Source organism: Eublepharis macularius, chromosome 10 (genome assembly GCF_028583425.1).
Source record: "Eublepharis macularius isolate TG4126 chromosome 10, MPM_Emac_v1.0, whole genome shotgun sequence".
Lineage (NCBI taxonomy): Eukaryota > Metazoa > Chordata > Lepidosauria > Squamata > Eublepharidae > Eublepharis > Eublepharis macularius.
In genome coordinates this window covers 88,355,499-88,372,948 of record NC_072799.1, presented here as the reverse complement: position 1 = coordinate 88,372,948, position 17,450 = coordinate 88,355,499, and the positions used below count along the sequence as shown (strand labels likewise).

Sequence of the window (17,450 nt, the reverse complement as noted above, 5' to 3'; positions counted from 1 at the left end):
GCGTAATTATCTAAGTATACTGAGTAGATGCAATTATTTCATATCCACTTTCTGATAAACTATTCCTTTGAAAAGATTAACAGGATTTCCACAAATATACCTCAAAGGCACCCCGTGTGCAGGCCATGTACAAAAAATCAACTGAATTATATATGATGACGACAACCCAGAAAGTCACATGTACACAGGGCTCCTATTGGCTAACCGTGAAAAGGGCTGAGCACCAGGGCTGAGATCCAAAAACATGATGCGAGGCAAGCTGGAGGATTTTGGGAGGATGCCCAATGCATTTCACTCCCTCCCCCCCACCCATACACACACTGCAAACAGCAGCTGTATGAATCTCCATTCTAGCTTTTGAATCTTCCTTCTATCTCAAAAACTGGCTGCCCTACAGCCTGGGCAGTGGCTGCCTGAGAAGCATGTTGGGTGCTTGGAACAAGTCCAGAGTTCTTCACATCATGACCCATAAATGTTTTCTTTCTACAACTGACAATATGAACCAACCGGTGTTCTTCCGTTGGACCCTATCCAGAGAAGTTTAGATGCACTTAAATCTCACTCAGAAACTGAAGCTTAAGCACAGGCCAAATCAGCAGCCGGTGCGACACTGTTCTTTAGAAGTAAACCACAGTTGAGTGGCACTTGCTCCAAAGAAAACATGCCTGAGATTGCAGCCTAAAGCTCAACAGAATTTACTCTGGAGTAAATAATGCAACAGGCTCTCTGTCTATGAGAGACAATTGGAAGGAAATCCAGAACTCTACGCTCACAAATTTTTACCAGGGAATACAAAACACTTTTAAGATCCAGAGGAGATGTATCTGATGAAGCTGTGTTTCTCGAAAGCTTGTACTACAAATAAGTTGGTTAGTCTTAAAGGTGCTACTGGACTCTCTATACTATTTTGAAACACTTTTAAGGTTCAGCTTTGTTGCCAATTTTGTGCAGCGTTTGTTTTTTCCTTGGTACAACACATACAACTGTCCAAGATCTCTGTATCCACCCCCCACCCCACACACACTTTGGTAGTAGCTTGCCTAGTGCCAAGAACTGCACCATCTGCTTACACCCCAATAAGCCTGAACAGGGCATACCTGCCACTGCCAAACATGTACAGAATAGAGGGCACTAAAGGAAAGGAGTGGATTGGGAGGGCCACTGGGGACACAAGCTTTTCCCTGAGCTTTCATCTCAGTTACACACACACACAGTCATTTTACAGCCATCAAGACATCCTGTCCAAGCTGACCCATAGCTTGTATACCGTGGTCACCCCACTGGCCTCATCACTGAATGCAACACTGCACGAGCTGGGTCGCCATTCGGCAAGCCTGACTCACACGTAACAGTGTATTACAGAAGATGCCAGGGAGTGGGAAATCCGGCAGTGGGGAAAGGAATGCTATTCCGCATGGCAAGAAGTATTTCGATAAGCTCTGTGTAAAATTACGCATTATTGCCTTTGCGACCAAAGGGAATCTGACCACTAATATTCGATTGGTATCTCAAACTTGACATCGCATCCTAAACATTGGCACTAACTCATCAGTGTGTGACACTAAAAACACAGGATGTTCCGGCTGCATTTGTTTGCTTGCCGTTGCTCATTCAGCCTCTCAGCCGCCCAAGCTGGAGTCGCCCGTGGCTTAATGGGCGATCAGTTAAAGGATAAATCAGAGGCCAACTTATAAATAAAAAACATTCTTACCTCGTGAATTCCTGTTCTCTGTAGATAGATATGGCATTCAAAGGAGGGACAAGCCCTGCCTCTGAGACCAGCAGAAACTGGGCTTAAGAAGCCTGTTCCTGTAAGGTGGAAAATCCCAAGGAATCCATAGGATGGCTAAGCAGTGAATAAAAAGCTATATAAAAAAATAACCAAGTAGTAAAGTGACACAGAAAACTAAAAATGACTTAACTGCCATACCAACCAAACTATTAATGTTGAAAGAAAAACAGACAATGGGCTGGGGTGGGAGACAAGCAGGCCCTCAATGCTCTGGATGGCCAAGAGGAGGGTTTGAGGTAAAGCAGAAATCCCCTTTCCTGCAAGGGCAAGAGAAGTTCGCCAGGTTAGAAAGCAGCCGGGACATTCAACGATGCAAAGCAGCATCACATCGCTGTGAGGGAACGGACCCCTCACGCCCAGTACCCTTGAAGTTACCAGCTCCTTCTAACTGGGAATTCTCTGGAGAATCCCACAAAGACTGTTTTGGCCAAGACTATCAATCTTGTAATATTTCATAAAGGTGTGCACTGAGATCCACTTGGCTGTTCTCTAAGTGAAGGTTACTGCACTGCTACTGAATGTACCAGAATGCCTTCAAGAACTTCAAGGCGTATCTGCGGGACCGCCTCTCCCCACATGAACCCCAGAGGGCTCTTCACTTTAGTGAGAAACATCTGCTAAAGGTCCATGGCCCTAGGGAGGCCCGCCTGGCATCGACCAGGGCCAGGGCCTTTTTGGTTCTGGCCCCAGCCTGGTGGAACGCTCTGTCTAATGAGACCAAGGCCCAGTGGGATTTATCTTTCCGCCGGGCCTGCAAGACAGAGCTGTTCCGCCAGGCATATGGGTGGTGCTAGGCGCAGCCCCCCTGGCCAGTTGATGGTGGAATAGGCCCTCCTCACTACCAATACCCCCATTTAGTAATCTCCTTTACTGTTAAGATGCTCTGGAGATGGTTAAGGTTTAGTCGGTTGGATTTTGTGCTGCTATGTGCATGTTTATATGCATTTTAAATTGTGTAATTTTGGATGTTTTTATGGTTTTTAACTTATATTAATTGTCTTATGTATTTTAACTTGTATGTGTTTGTAATCTGCCCTGCGCCTGCTGGTGTGGGGAGGGTGGAATATAAATTGAAAATAAATAAAATAAATAACGTGTAAACATGAGGGGACAGCAAGGACAACGCAGTCACTCAAACAGGAGGGGATAAACAATCCTGGGGAAGAAGCCTGAAAGGAATAAAGCGGGCCTTCATGTTTCTGGCAAGTTCTGTTATGGACTCTATGAAGCTTAAGGGCACTACGAAGTAGCACTCATTCCCTTCAGGTGCAGAAGAGTGAGGGCAAAACGGTGATAAAGTGAACTCCCAAACTCTGTGGAGAACCAAAAGTCTGTCCTAAAGATAATCCTGTCGTTCTCAGTGCCAAGCTCTGGTTCCACAAAGGCGGCTGGCGGGTGGTAGTGGTCAAAAGGTGGCATTAAACCACTTCGGAGGCAGAAGGCATCAGTTCCCACTCGAGGATGGAACAGCCGCGATGCTGGCAGGGGCTGAGTCAGCTCGAGTCTGTCAGCAGCCTGCTCCGACAAGAAGCAGGCCTTGGTGCCTTAGCCTGTCAAAGGCTGCCATCTCTTTGCCATACCTTGATGCAAAGCTCGGCATGATGGTCTTCCTAACCCCTTCCTGCTGACTTTGGCGTGAGTGAAGTGAGAACGGGAAGGCTAAAAAAGCCTCTTGGTTTTGCAGCTTTAGAGAGGACCCCCTCAGTGGAAAAATCCTACTTTTCTCTAGCAGGCAGAAAGACAGGTAAAGACTTAGCAGGAAGTTTCTGTCTTACAGAAAGAAGCTTTCTAGCTCTACCTTCCCAGGCCCAGATGCAAGACCTAATATTTGAATATCCTCCTACCTGCAAAGAAAGACTTTCGTAGCCATATTTTAAGTGCACATGCCCAGAGAGTTCTTACTCAAGTTCCATGATTGTAGATTCAGTAAGCCCTCACCCTCATTGGACAGAAAAGATCTTTTAGTAAGCACAGTTTCTACTCAAACGGACAGCAGTCCTCACCACTTAAACAGAGATTACCGAAATGTGCAAAGTTACATTTTGACAAAACTGTGATACTGGTTAAAGGCACTGGTGGATTTAGCCTGTTCAGAAGACGTATAAAACTGGCTGTCTCATGCGACAAGCTGCTTACCCAAGAGCACTATTTTTAGGAGCAGTTTAAAAATCAGAGGGAAGCTCTTTTATGGCACTATCACTCCTATTCTGCAACTTGAAAACCTCAATATGATCTTGTGCACAAAGGAGGTGTCTCACGGCAAACCGGCTGTCTAACCTAGCTCTTAAAACTATTATTACATATGAGACTGGACCTTTACAAAATACAGAAGACAGCATCAACAATTCAATTCTTGTTGCTCCTGTGATGGTCAGATTGCCAAAAGTTTGGTGAATGAAGGACCAATAAACCAAGAAATTCTACTGAATAGTATCAGCAGCTCCAAGAGCAACAGGTTGCATCTACACAACCTCCAACACGCAGACATGCTCCTGTAAATGCAAGCGTTTCCCCATTTACTTCAATAGAAACAGCAAATCAACATGAGAGAATTTCAAAGGAACATTTTCTAGTTCTACAGAAGTGAATGGAGAAATGTGAGACCAGAATTCTGGACAGAGGTCAGTCTCTAAGGGCTCTGTGAGTTCGGCCATGCTGTGACATTTCTACCTGGTTCCTCATTGTTTACCAGTTAAGGTCACAATCCAACACAGACACAGCCGGCTGAAGTAAGTGGCAGATCCTGCAAAGGGACAGAGCTAACGCAAGAGGCTTGGTGCCTTCTCTCCTGCACACATACATACCCACGGAGCTGCCTGAAGGCTGGGAGTTTCTCAGGTATAGTGTGGGAAGATACACATGGGGCTGCAACTAAAAGGGTGAGTTGCCAGAAACCAGGCACGGCAATGTTGACTTAAAACAGCAACGCCATACTGGATAGTGGTGTACCTCTTTATGATAAAGGTGTGTACAAAACATTCATGCTTTTAGCATATCATAGAATGTTTAATGATTTTAAAAACCGTTTTATGATCTCCCCCCCCCTGCCCCCGAGGAAAGCAGATCAAGTTCCAGAAAAACTTTTAAAGCTCTTATACCGTTAAAAAAACTCAGACAAATTATTTTCAGTAAGGAACAACAAGCATGGTCCAGAAAAAGCAAGCTATGAATGCTTAACTTTGGCTGGATCATGTCCAAAATTCCACCAATAAAAGCTGAGTATTGGAAAAATTGCATTTTGTGACATGCAGAGAGCCTAAATGAATTCAAAATATGTTTCTAGAACATTCTTGCCATCACAGCTACAAGGGATACACAACCCGCTAGAGAAGACCTGCTAATGAATAGTAAACACTGAAGAAATACGCAATCAACATGTCCGATAAATGACTATAATGTGAAACTTGTATTTATACAATTAAAAGAAAAATGGTATTCTTGTAGAGGGGTAAACTTGTCATTAAAACAAATATTAAGCAGGATGCATTTGTTGACTATTCACATTATTGCTCTTCTACATGATCAATAGGCCCTTAACGTAAGTTATGTACATTAAAATCAAAAGGAACACATTTTGAGAAATAACAGCATTATGCAGGCATTAAACATAATACATGAAGATATGCACAGCCATGAAAGATGGACAGAAACTAAAAACTGGCCTGACCAAAGCATACTATCCCATACCCCATATTTTTAAAATGTTCTGTGCAAAAATAAAAAGCTGAATTGTAAACTTTAAAAAAGAAGTCAGGATGTAGTAAGTATTTACCCAATACATTCTGTAAGGTATTAGTCAAATAATCCATTTTTGATTTATACATCTTGCAGACAGATGTAAAAATCAAGACATAACTTCTGGCATAATATTCTCAAGGTTTTACATACAAAGGTTTCAACCTAAGGGAAAGTTTAAAAATAAAAAGAAAGTTAGTTGCACTTTTAAGTCCCACTGAAATTACAACATTGCTTCTAGTAGGACTTGAAAGACACTGACTTTCAATGGATTGGGGTCAAACACTGTAACATTTAAAAACCTCACACTTCCAAAGTATCTCTCTGACAAATGTATTTCTGAAAATCTTGCACTCTTAGCTCTGGTAAACAATAAAAACAGTAAAGCTGTTATGTCATTAGCCACAATTAGGGCTGCCATCTTCCCACTTGGGAGTGTGGGATCTCCTGCCCCAAGAGGGCCCTTCCTGCCACTGCTCATCTGAGCAGCAGGAGAAAAATGTGAGAAATGGGGAATAGGGGGCATCAATGTCCTGACATACTAGCATCACTTCCAGCACAACCAGAAGTGAAGTCACCACTATGCTAGTGACTCTCTAGCATTCAGTCAAAACTCTATGGTTAAAACATAGAATTCTGGCTGAATGCAAGAGTCACCAATGACATTATTACATTGCTGGAGAGGCCCTACCCCCAAACAGTGAGTCTCCTGCTTGTAGCCAGACCCATTCTGGCAACCCTAGACACAATATGCACACATTCTCCCTCTCAGCCACTGCAGAGCCTTGATCTATTTCTTTTAAACCTGTGCTTAAAAAGCTAAAAGGGGACACGATCCGGCTCCTGCTCTCTCAACAGTAGTTATACTGACCAACGTTGCATCTGCACTAGCCTGCTACAAAATACTAGTGCTTTTTATGATCCTGAGCAGTATTAACAATTGATACGTGGAAATCTACCACAAAGCTTTCTAGTGGAACAACAGCAATGCAATTTCAAGTTTCTTGGAGAACATCTTCAGAGAAGGTAGGATTTTCTTCATGGAATGGAGAACTGATGTTTGGATACCAACCAGTGCTGCTGCTGATCACCTTACAGGTGGTTGCTTGATGTTCCAGAATGTCGTAGGGAAAACTGATATGTACAGATATGTCACTGATTGAATAGGGAAACACCAAAGAGATGATGCAGGCGCATAGGTTAGAGTGACTGCCATTTTCACAGCTTACAGATGTGTCTCTTGGAGCTAACATAACCTTCTCTCTTATAGCTATTTTTGGTTGTGTATTTATAGTTATGTATGTGTCTATATACACAAACACACATATTGTATATATAAAGACTCTGAAAAAAAATCAGGATATATGGACAACAGAAGAACAGGTAATAACTTAAATCTCAATGACGCTGCATGAAATGATTTCTGCAACATTTGATAAAACGCACTTTGAACATGCTGTTATAAAAAACAAAGAATAAAAACACCACAAGATTCTGTAGAACCAACACTGTATCGCCATCAGTAGAGCACGTAGCAAGGCACCATTGGAAAGACAATATACTTGGGAAAGTCTCTAAGTAAAGCATATGCTAATCTGGTCGGAAAATTGGTGTCTTTGGTAAAAATTCTATAAGGATGACCTGTGTAAAAAAGAAAACACATACATTTAAGGAATTATTGAAAGACTTGTTAATTAACTTCTAAATATCTCAGTAGTTTCTGAAAGTTTCTGGAGTAATGAAGGAACATTTTTCACTGGGATCCAAAGAGCTACTTGAGCTGCGTTAAGTGAGTGACCTTTTAAAAAACTTTATCTTTGAATACTGAGCTCCACAAAACCTGAGAATCCGTTTCTGAAATATCTCCCAGCTGGACAAGCTAGCTTGCCTTGACGCACAGGCAGGGATGCCGGGAGTGACGGCCACCTTCCCAAAACACCACATGGCTAACTTCTTTTGAAACAGTGTAGAATCTCAAAGTAATTTGTGGTGTGACACAGTGGCTTGCCTTGTGGGGGGCACACAAACCTAAGCCCTCATGTGCCCGCCAAAATAACAATGGCCAACAATCAAGAGTTAGACATGTGACTTCAGAAGGAAGTGTTTTTCAATGAAAAGGAACAGCTCCAAGATTTACTCAATCAGAACAAGAGAAATTTAATCTGAATTCAACCAAATTTAGAATTTCAACAAGTGTTTTTTTTTTAATTTCCCTTACCACTTGCTCTCTTCACTGAGGTATTCAAGAGCTGTCATTTTCACAATAATACATTTCTTACCAAAGAAAAACTTGTTTCAACCATACGCACGAACAGAAAGGACGACTGCCCTCTGGATTTGTTTTAATGGGAAAGAGACGTTTAGTCGTTCAACTTATTCAACTATCTACAGTCAAATTTATATTCAGAAGAGTTGGGACTGGGTTAGGATTTAAATAATAACTGTGTTTATATACTGCTCTTCTAGACAGATCACTGCCCAACTCAGAGCAGTGAACAAAGCTAATGTTACTATTGTCCCCACAGTACAGCTGGGGGACTGGAGCTGAGAGGAGCAGCGTACCCGAGGCCATCTACTGAGCTCCTGGCAGTACTGGGATTCGAACCAGCAGATCTCAAATCTCAACCAATATGATTTAAAATCAAATCCTATGGATGTTTACTCAGAAGCAAATCCCCCTGAATACACTTTGGAACTCTCTCTCAGGTATACACAATGAGTGTACAACCAAACATTAAGTGTACTTGGTTGGACTGAACCAGCTTTTCTACAGTGAAAAAGGAAGGAGGGGGCCCCCTTTGACCACCCCAAATCTTCTAGGCTATCATGGGAGCTATGTCAGGGTCCTAGTAAGGAAGAGAGCTGGGTGAGATTGAGTGAAAAAGCTGCCCAGATCCAATCCATTAGGCTGAATCCAAAGGTTGTTTTCCCACTTATAAAAAGCAATTCCAGTAGTGGATTTCTTGTCTCCCCTTCTCAATGCAGCCCATTAAGTCCCCCAAAATGTTACTCCTTCAGGAGCAGTGTGAATGGGTGAACTGGAAGCCTGTAATGAGACATGGGTAATCATTGCAAGTGCCTTCTCCTCCATCGGCAGAAAACAATGTTTGGATATAAAACAATGAATGTAACAGATCAATCTAATAGTTTTACCACCTCCTCACTACTCATGAGGCAATAAATGCTTCTCAAAGCAATCATCAAATTCAAATAGAAATTTTAAGAATGCTACAGTGGCCTTAGAGATGTTGAGGTTACATTCCCAGCACTACTTAAGCTGTTTGTTGAAAGGTGCTAATTCAAAAAAGAGAAACAGAAGTTTGCTTAAGATTGGGGCCTTTCAGTTCACGTGCGTCTTCAGAAGCCCTGAAGTATTCAGCATGCAACTGAAATCTTTTACATAGGCCAACCTCAAAAACCTGTGTCAAATTTCCTTTCTTGTCTCCAATTACTGCCAAGTTATTATGTGGTCTCTGATCATAAATTAACATGTTCACTATAATAGATGATCATAAATTAACATGTTCAGTATAATAGGTGTTAAAAAGAAATAGTTTGTTGAATAGAGCTATTTGCAAAAAAAAATGCATTTTGGTGGATCTTTTATATTTTAGACTAGAAATAGGCCTTAGTATTTCCCCTTTTTTCATCGTGCTAACAGAAAAGATGATTTTAAGATAATTTCTAACTATTTAAACAGTGTTTTAAATCAATCTTTTAACATACTGTCTGTAATGCATGCATTGTTTTAAAGAATAGACCAGATATATAATAAAAGGCAAAGATGTATCAGAAGCAGCTAAAGCTAAGATGCTTCTGGATGGTTAGTCACTTAATTGTTAACCCCTGCTTGGATCTTTTTAATTCTTCTGTAGCGTATTAGTGTATATCAAATGGTTATTTGCAGGGCTTTTTTTCTGGGAAAAGAGGTGGTGGAACTCAGTGGGTTGCCCTTGGAGAAAATGTTCACATGGCTGGTGGCCCCGCCCCGATCTCCAGAAAGAGGGGAGTTTAGATTGCCCTCCGCACCACTCAGCGGCGCGGAGGGCAATCTCAACTCCCCTCTGTCTGGAGATCAGGGGGCGGGACCACTGGCCATGTGACCATTTTCAAGAGGTTCTGGAACTCTGTTCCCCCGCGTTCCCCCTGAAAAAAAGTCCTGGTTACTTTTTTTAAAAGTAGACAAATATCACAATCCCTTTTCTCTAGACTACTCATAAGGATTTGAAAGAAGCAGTAAAGAAAAACGAAACCTCACAAGGGATGATTGCTGGGCATTGGGGGGGGGGGGCAGAATGAGTACAGCCCACAGAAAGTCTTTTTTTACAAGTCCACAAAATTCTGAATTTTATACAGAAGATAAATGTCTAGGGAGTAAGAGCCAACAATGACACATTCCTCCCTTATGCTACTAAGGCTGACGTTTAAAAATGCAGGAGTGAAGCTAGTAAAAGCTCAAGTTGCTTTCAACAGTTCTGAGGTATGGGAGCAGTTAAAACCTACAAAGTATAAAGGTTTCCTAAGCTCCAGCAGCTTAGTTGAAAGGTCTCTTTCCATACACCAAGACCTGATTAGCATTATATTGCACAGCCCACATCTAACTCGCTGCGCAACCAAAGTTGCAGTTATTTCTTTTTATACAGCATCTGAAAATTTCACACTCCATCAACACACTATTCAAGCTATTTTATCTTGGCAATTAATTTATTATTTTTTCCAGGACACACTGAAGCCTTGTTTTCAAGTCATTCATAACTTTATAAATCAGCCCTGTGCATGAAACCACACATCTGTGAACCGTAGAAAATCCTCGCCACTCAGGCGATTGAGCTCTTGACACCTTTGCTGATTAATAATCACGGAAAGAATAAGATCAGAAGCAAAATAAATGATCATTTAATAGAGAAACGCACAAAACAGCCCTTTAACTTACATATTCCATCATGTTATTCGATTCACATTTCCTTTTGCTTAGCCTCCAATGCAAGCACAGCTAGACAACGGGGAGAGAAAGGGGGAAGAAAAATGAGCTGTATTTTATCGCCAGCACAGAGACTAGCCCATTTGTCCACCTTTCATATTTTGCTTTCAACAAAAGCATCTGTTTCCATACTGTGCAATTCAGGCCCCAGCAGTACGAAGCTGCTCCCTGCGGCACTCACCTTGTGGTATAACCTATTGTTTTCCCATTCTAATAACTTCTCAATCGATCTTCGCGTCTGCAAGACAAATAAGAAAGAATTTTACTCATGAGTAGGTTTAGAAAAAGTCTGTTTTGCAGCTGCTTTTGTGGAGGAAAGGTGGGAGGGGGAAAGAGGCGCACAGGACACCGACTGAATACAGGGCGGTCTGCAGTGTTGCAGGTTTCCTGGTGTAGCTAAGACAGAAATGGTTTATTTGTTTTAACAAAGAGCATTATTGATACAAACCGACATTAAAACTTAAATGGCGAGCTGGCAAATTAACATATACATCTACAAACATAAAGGTATTACTTCAATATGGGTTTCATATAACTTGTTGGAACAGTTATCCATTAATGCTGTCGCTGATACAGATTCACCAAAAGTAGCCGGGCAAAGCCACCTCAAACCCAAGTATCCTGCAACACACAAATACAATTTCTACATAAAAATACTGAAGAGTACTCCAGCTATAATTTATACAAAAAGTAGTGTCATTGATATATTTTTTTTTTACAGATCAAGCTCCGACATATTTATGACTCTGCATCTGAACTGCCACTCGGATACACTTTGGAATATTTTAAATGCCTCAGTTGAGCAGCATCTTGAATCCATGTCCTCATGTTTGAAAGGCAACCATTTAAACTGTCTTGCACTAAAGCCAGCCTCTCTCAAATAGTCCGTATCCCTATTTAGTAATATCCCTATTTAGTAATGCTGGAACTCTACCCTGCTGTTTATGGTCACTTGACTGCCGTATCATTGACTGCCCAGCAGTGAAATGGGATTTACAGTTCCTGTGAACAAGAGAGGATAAATCAAGACGCCAGGTGTTGAGATGAGACCAGAGATGCAGGTGCAAAGTCATGGATCACTGAGCCTTGTGGCAAATTCAACTTCGTCCAGCTGCAGCTTCCTTAGAAGGCAAAGAGGAGGGGGGGGGGACGTGAGGGTGGGTGGGAAGCATCTTGCCCTTCCAACTCCAGCTAAACAAGAGGTGCTGCAAATGGCATGTCAAGGGAAGCAAGCCAGCTAGCTTGATTTGAGAAAGATTACTACTTAAAAATATTCCAGACTGTATTATGTCCAGAAGGCAAATATATACATACATATAGTGGTTTCTTCTCGCTTACAACAGACAGACAGCAGGAGTCCGAATGACAGCTATTTGGATAAGTCAATTCTTACACACCATTTTTTAAAAAAAAAACTTTCCATCATATTTCTAAAACAGAAGAGACCCCCAAGAACTTTGAAGCAGCTCTTAATAGCAATGTCTAAATTACTACATTGTAATTTTAAAGTTCTGTTCTTTCTGGCTAATACTTCTCTCTTTTTTTTAAATGCTAAAGACAGTGCCTGCCCTCTAACAATGATCGGCAGACCTCACTTGTTTCTTTATAAAGATAGCCTTTTAGAGCCTGCTCTCCTTTTAAATGAAAATAGGGCAGCAGTTATGGTCACACTTTTGTTAATTTAGTTGCCAGTCAGCTCCAAATCAAAAGAAAATAAGGCTGCAGAGTGTAATTAACATTCAGTTCAGTCGTTTTGTCCCTTGTCTAGCCCCCCAACCTTTGTTAAAATTGCCATCTGAATGCTGAAGGCTGTAGGGAAATCGATTTGATTCTAATCGCACCATGAAAAGAACATGATCTAACTGCTTTCAGCCCTCCGTAAATCTGTACTAGGTCTTTAGCACAATGCAACTTCCAATTTAAAAAGCACTGAATGTCTCGTCAATGACTTTGTGAAGGAAAAAAAGAACAAGGAGCAGACATAAAAATTCCAATAGTTGTTTAAGCATTAAAGCTCATTTGCATCACAGCAAACCTGAAAAGGGCTGACCTCTCAAACCGCCTCTCAGGTCTATGAAGTTGTAGCCTTGACAAGCTCACATTGACAGAGCTCATTGACTCTGAAAGGCTACTCTATCAATGGTGAAAAATGGCAATAGGTTCTACTCCGAGCAGGCATCTGCCTGCCCACCCGCTGCTAGACCAATGGCAAAACGGATTCAAAAATGCGAAGCTACCTTGTAATCTTCCTTGTGAAGAACCTTTTAAATAATAGATTAAGACTGCTGTACAATTTAAATTTCATTGGTTTCACGGAGGGGAAGGAAGGGGGGCAATGGAAAAGAAACCAGGTTCCCAAATACTGGTACAATTAAAACACTTTACAGGCCAAACAGAAAACTGAATACATAATATGATACCTTCAAAAGAAGACTCCCCTTTTTTTGCTGAAATATTTAATTATAGTTACTCGTATGAAGTTGGATATCCTGATTATTTTTAAGTCATCGTACACCATCTGTTTTTAAAAGAAGGATTAATATTAAGCAGGAAGCGTAAAAGTAGAACACAAACTGGTTCTTCTCCTGAAAGACCCTAACCCATCCTGTCTCCTAAGTCAACACCATTCATTCCCCTGCCCCCATGAGCACACTAAGTTTTGTACGTTATAGTTTATACACATGGCTTACAAAGTTTTAAAAAAATCCTCAGCATCTAAAAGCTTAAATGAACCATCAGTGAACACTTCTCAGATGGGGGGGGGGGGCCTGAATCAAAAGAGCATCCCACCGTTCTCCCTCCCAAGCTTACTTTTCCACCCACTTGACAGGTGACAAAAGGGACCTGCACGTGGAGCTTAATTAATCACTGCACTTGTCATCTCAGTGATTTACAGTGTGCAGCAGGTGAGAACCATCAAAACCCAAAAGGGACTCTTGATCTGAGTGCAACATTTCCAGCACTACCAGGATTACAACCTGCAGATTCTATCAAGAGCATGTAGCAAGCCTACCAATATCACATTTGTTCAGAAAAACAAAGCACAAGTGGAAGAGAGCTCATTAAGCAGATTTAAAACTCACCACGGTAGTCAAAATTCAATTTCATTGTCTGTCTCTCTCTCACACACAGACACATTCACTCTCAGAGAATTAAGCATGACTATACAGGCTACCTTAAAAAGTGGAGTCACATGGATAAAGAAGCTACAGATCTAAGTCTATGAATGTTTACTAAGAAGGAAATCTTACAGGGAACTAGTCCTAGGCATTTATTTACACACTTGCAGTCTTCCGCACCCCCATTTATTTTCCTGTGTAAAACAGGAAAATGATTAAGGGAAATTAAATTACAGAAGTTTAAAAGCTGGTTCTATATTGAAGGTGATCCTTAAATTAACGTAACATTTTAAAATCTGATAGTAAAATGTTGCAGCTAAAGATTTTCTATGAAACTGCTCTTTGCATGGGTTAGTAAGCACCAACAACTGTTTTCTAATTTGGTACAATCAATCAGGATCCAGGTGGATAATTGTTTAACTGTGGCAGCTGCTACTGTTGAACATATATTCAACGTCAAGTGTGTTAGGACAGGACAAACGCGGCAGACTCCATTTCCAAAGGCATTTTACAGAACAGTTATGTTATTTGTTTAAAATCTAAAACATCTCTATCCCACCTTTCAAGAGCACTCAAAAGTGGCTTACAATAGTAGAAATAAATGCAATAAGTTAAAGCTATAAGATCAATAATCATAACACAGATTTATTATTAAAACTAAAAGCAACAAAATAGTTAAAAACACCTAAAACTAGCAAACAGTAACGCACTCGGAATAACAAGGAATCAAGGACTGAAAACCATATGGAATAAACACACACAACTTCTAGTAGAAGACAAAAAGCAATGTGGGTTAACTGCACATCCAAGAGCCTCTGTGTGTGTGTGTGTGTGTGTGTGTGTGTGTGTGTGTGTGTGTGTGTGTGTGTGAGAGAGAGAGAGAGAGAGAGAGAGAGAGAGAGAGAGAGAGAGAGAGAGAGAGAAAGCCATATTCCAAATACCCACCAATAGGTAAACAGGTAGATATCATGGGGTGGGGGGGACGTAGTGCTTAGGCAGATGCAGTTCTTCAGGTACTTTAGATCAAAGACACTTAGGGCTTTAGGTATTAAAGAAAGCCATTAGAATTCAGCCCAGACACAAACTAGGAATCAGTGCCATGATAAGGCACTGGCCTTATCCTACTATATAAAAGGCAAGCCATACTAGCAACGACTCACTTTTTATCCCTGTGCAGGGGCACTCAAAGGCCCCTCTGTGGAGATAAAAAGTGACTTGTGGGCTTTGCCTTCCCGCCACCACGGTGGCCTCCTCAGGGCCTCTGGAAGACTTGGCACAGTGGCCCAGCCCTCTGGCGTAGTGGCTTGGTCCTCCAGTGGCTCTGGAGGCCCAGCGTGGTGGCAGGAAGGCCTGATGCGGCAGCACGGCCGTCCGGATGCAGTTTTCTAGAGCCATACTTGGTTGATAGTTATGTTCATAATGATGGTTATCATGTTCAACTCCCATCATCATCAAAAGCTAGAGACTTTTCAACTTGCATCAAAATCAAGAGACTTTGCAAAAGATTCTCAGAGGCATTACAGACACTATATATTTCCTACAGGAACAGCACTGTCATTTAAGAAAATGGGGAGATTGAAAGCAATTGAGGTTTTGACATAGCATCCCAGCAATACTGCACTAAACTCCAAATTACACTGCAAGCAACTACGTACAACATTCTTCCTATAGTACAAAAAACCTGGTCTTCTAGCAGGAGTAATTCTCAATTCATTTACTGCTTTCAAAAACATAAAGAGTAAGCAAACTAACATTTGCCCCCAGAAAATAAGTTAAGACCATGTGGTACAAGTCAGGACTTTGGGTACATCAAAAGGTATGGCAAACCGATGAGGGAAGTGGAAATTCAAGCAAGGTATGTTTAACAGGGAACGCTGCAAGACAGTAAGATATGTAACTCACATGTAGATAATACGAAACAATGGCGGATTCGGTTTCGTTTTCTCAGCCATGCCGGACGCTCCTCTCGGCTGGTCCGGGAGGAAACGACCGGGCACCCTGACCGGGCGGCTGATCCGCAAGGATTAGCCCCCAGGACTCCCAGGGAGGGAGCCAGGGTCCGGGACGCGGCGGGAAGAACTCCCCGAAATCAATGCGGGGGGGGGGAATTGCCCGTTTGTCCCTATGGAGGCCGGCAGACGTGCGCGGCGCCTCGAGTGCCGCCGGGCAACGAGAAACGGCAAATAAAAGAAACAGGCGGAAGCCCGTAAACAAGCGAATCCCTTCTGTTCTACAAGCGTTTGTGAAGGAGAGGTTGATCTGAAGAAGACTCGTTCTTCCCCTTCGTTGAGTTCCAGAATTTTGTTGGCGCCCCCCCCCCCCCCAAATGGCAGCAAAGAAGCAAAGTCCCGCTCTCGGTAAGTCAATCTCGGCTACCTTGAAGGGGGAGTCGCTCGAAGAGTTGGTGCGCAGGGCGGTGGTGGAAGCCATAAAACCCTTTGTTGACAAGCTGAACGAAACTGATCAAAGGGTGGGCTTAATTGAAAGCGAAGTGAAAACCATCAAGGCAGCAGCGGGGGGGGGGCAGAAAAGTCTGCTCTGGAAAGTGCGTCACTTGTGAAGGCTACAAAAAAGGAGCTGAAGCTGGTTGAGAACCAGCTGATCGGGCTACAGATGGAACGAACGCAGACAATTTTGCGTCTCCAAAACGTGAAAGAGGAGGAAAAAGAGGATCTGTGGGAGGTGGTCTCGGAACTATTGGCGATACCCGCAAGGACGACTAAAGAAGAGGTTAAAAGCGCCATTTTGGAGGTCCGTCGGGCTTCTTCAAAATATGCAACAAAGCGACAGTTGCCTCGTGAGATCATTATTGACTTTTCATCTAAAAAGATTCGGGACACCATCCTATATAACTCATACAATGCGGATTTGGACTTTATGGGTTTGAAAGTCAAGATTTTGAAGGACGTTCCATTTCTAGTCCGGAAACGGCGTTTTAAATATAAAAAGTTTGCAGCTCTTCTGAGGGACCATGGAATAAAGTACAAATGGTTATTCCCGGAAGGAATATGGTTCAGATATAAAGATCAGGCCTATAAGATATTATCAGAAGATCAACTAAAGGATTTTGAGAATAAAAACCCAGAACTCTGCTGCACCGAGAACGAAGAAAAGGAGGAGCCGGAGGGGGGGGGGAGGAGGAGGAGAGCACCGCAACAGCGGTTGCACAGAGAGAACTGCGTCCGGGACCTAGAAGGGGGAGGAAAGTTTAATCAGAATTTGAAATGTTTATTCTCTGTATGATTAACCACTCCATCATTATCCTATGGAGCTATTTTTGTATTATGACAGTACGAAGGGAAACATTGAAGTGTAGTGTTTAGTGTTTGTAGTTCATTCCCCCCCCTTTTTCTTTTTTCTCTTTTTCCACCCCCCTTTGTCCCTTCCCTCTCCCCTTTCCTTGTGATAGTCTTGTGTAGTGCTGTGTAGTGTTTTGTATTTATGAAAAATAAAAAAATTTATTAAAAAAAAAAAATACGAAACAATGGCACATGCTTCCGTCCACTCAATGTACTTATCCTAGGGAGCTGTGATTGGCAAGATTTAACCTCTACACACTCATGCATAAAAACATATGCATATATAAACTTCCTGGGGTTTTTAAAACATATTTCCTACAATGGAAGCATTTCTGTGCGTACAGAAAAACATGACACGGAAGATAGCCATTCGTCTGAAGGCAACAATTCCTGTAGGTCAGCTAAAGAGAACACTTCTCTATGAAAAATATGTATAGCTTGGTTAAAGAAACTTCGCTGCAGTGAGGCATGGAGAAGTGGCCAGTAACCTTCGGATGAGCTTAGGTCCGTTGCGCACTACCCTG

At 42.1% G+C, this 17,450-nt stretch overlaps 1 protein-coding gene across 1 annotated transcript in view; it reads right to left on the bottom strand.

Annotated features, from left to right (window-relative positions):
* Window positions 1-6,952: 6,952 nt before the first annotated feature.
* The window catches only part of CHIC2 (cysteine rich hydrophobic domain 2), a 45,593-nt gene continuing 35,095 nt past the window's right edge, over window positions 6,953-17,450 (bottom strand). Inside the window, exons 4-6 of the mRNA XM_054989534.1 lie at window positions 10,690-10,746; window positions 10,461-10,520; window positions 6,953-7,168 (exon numbers count right to left, since the gene is read on the bottom strand). Coding sequence (XP_054845509.1) covers window positions 7,118-7,168; window positions 10,461-10,520; window positions 10,690-10,746 — 168 coding nt within the window. The 3' untranslated portion in view covers window positions 6,953-7,117. The remainder of the gene's footprint in view (window positions 7,169-10,460; window positions 10,521-10,689; window positions 10,747-17,450) is intronic.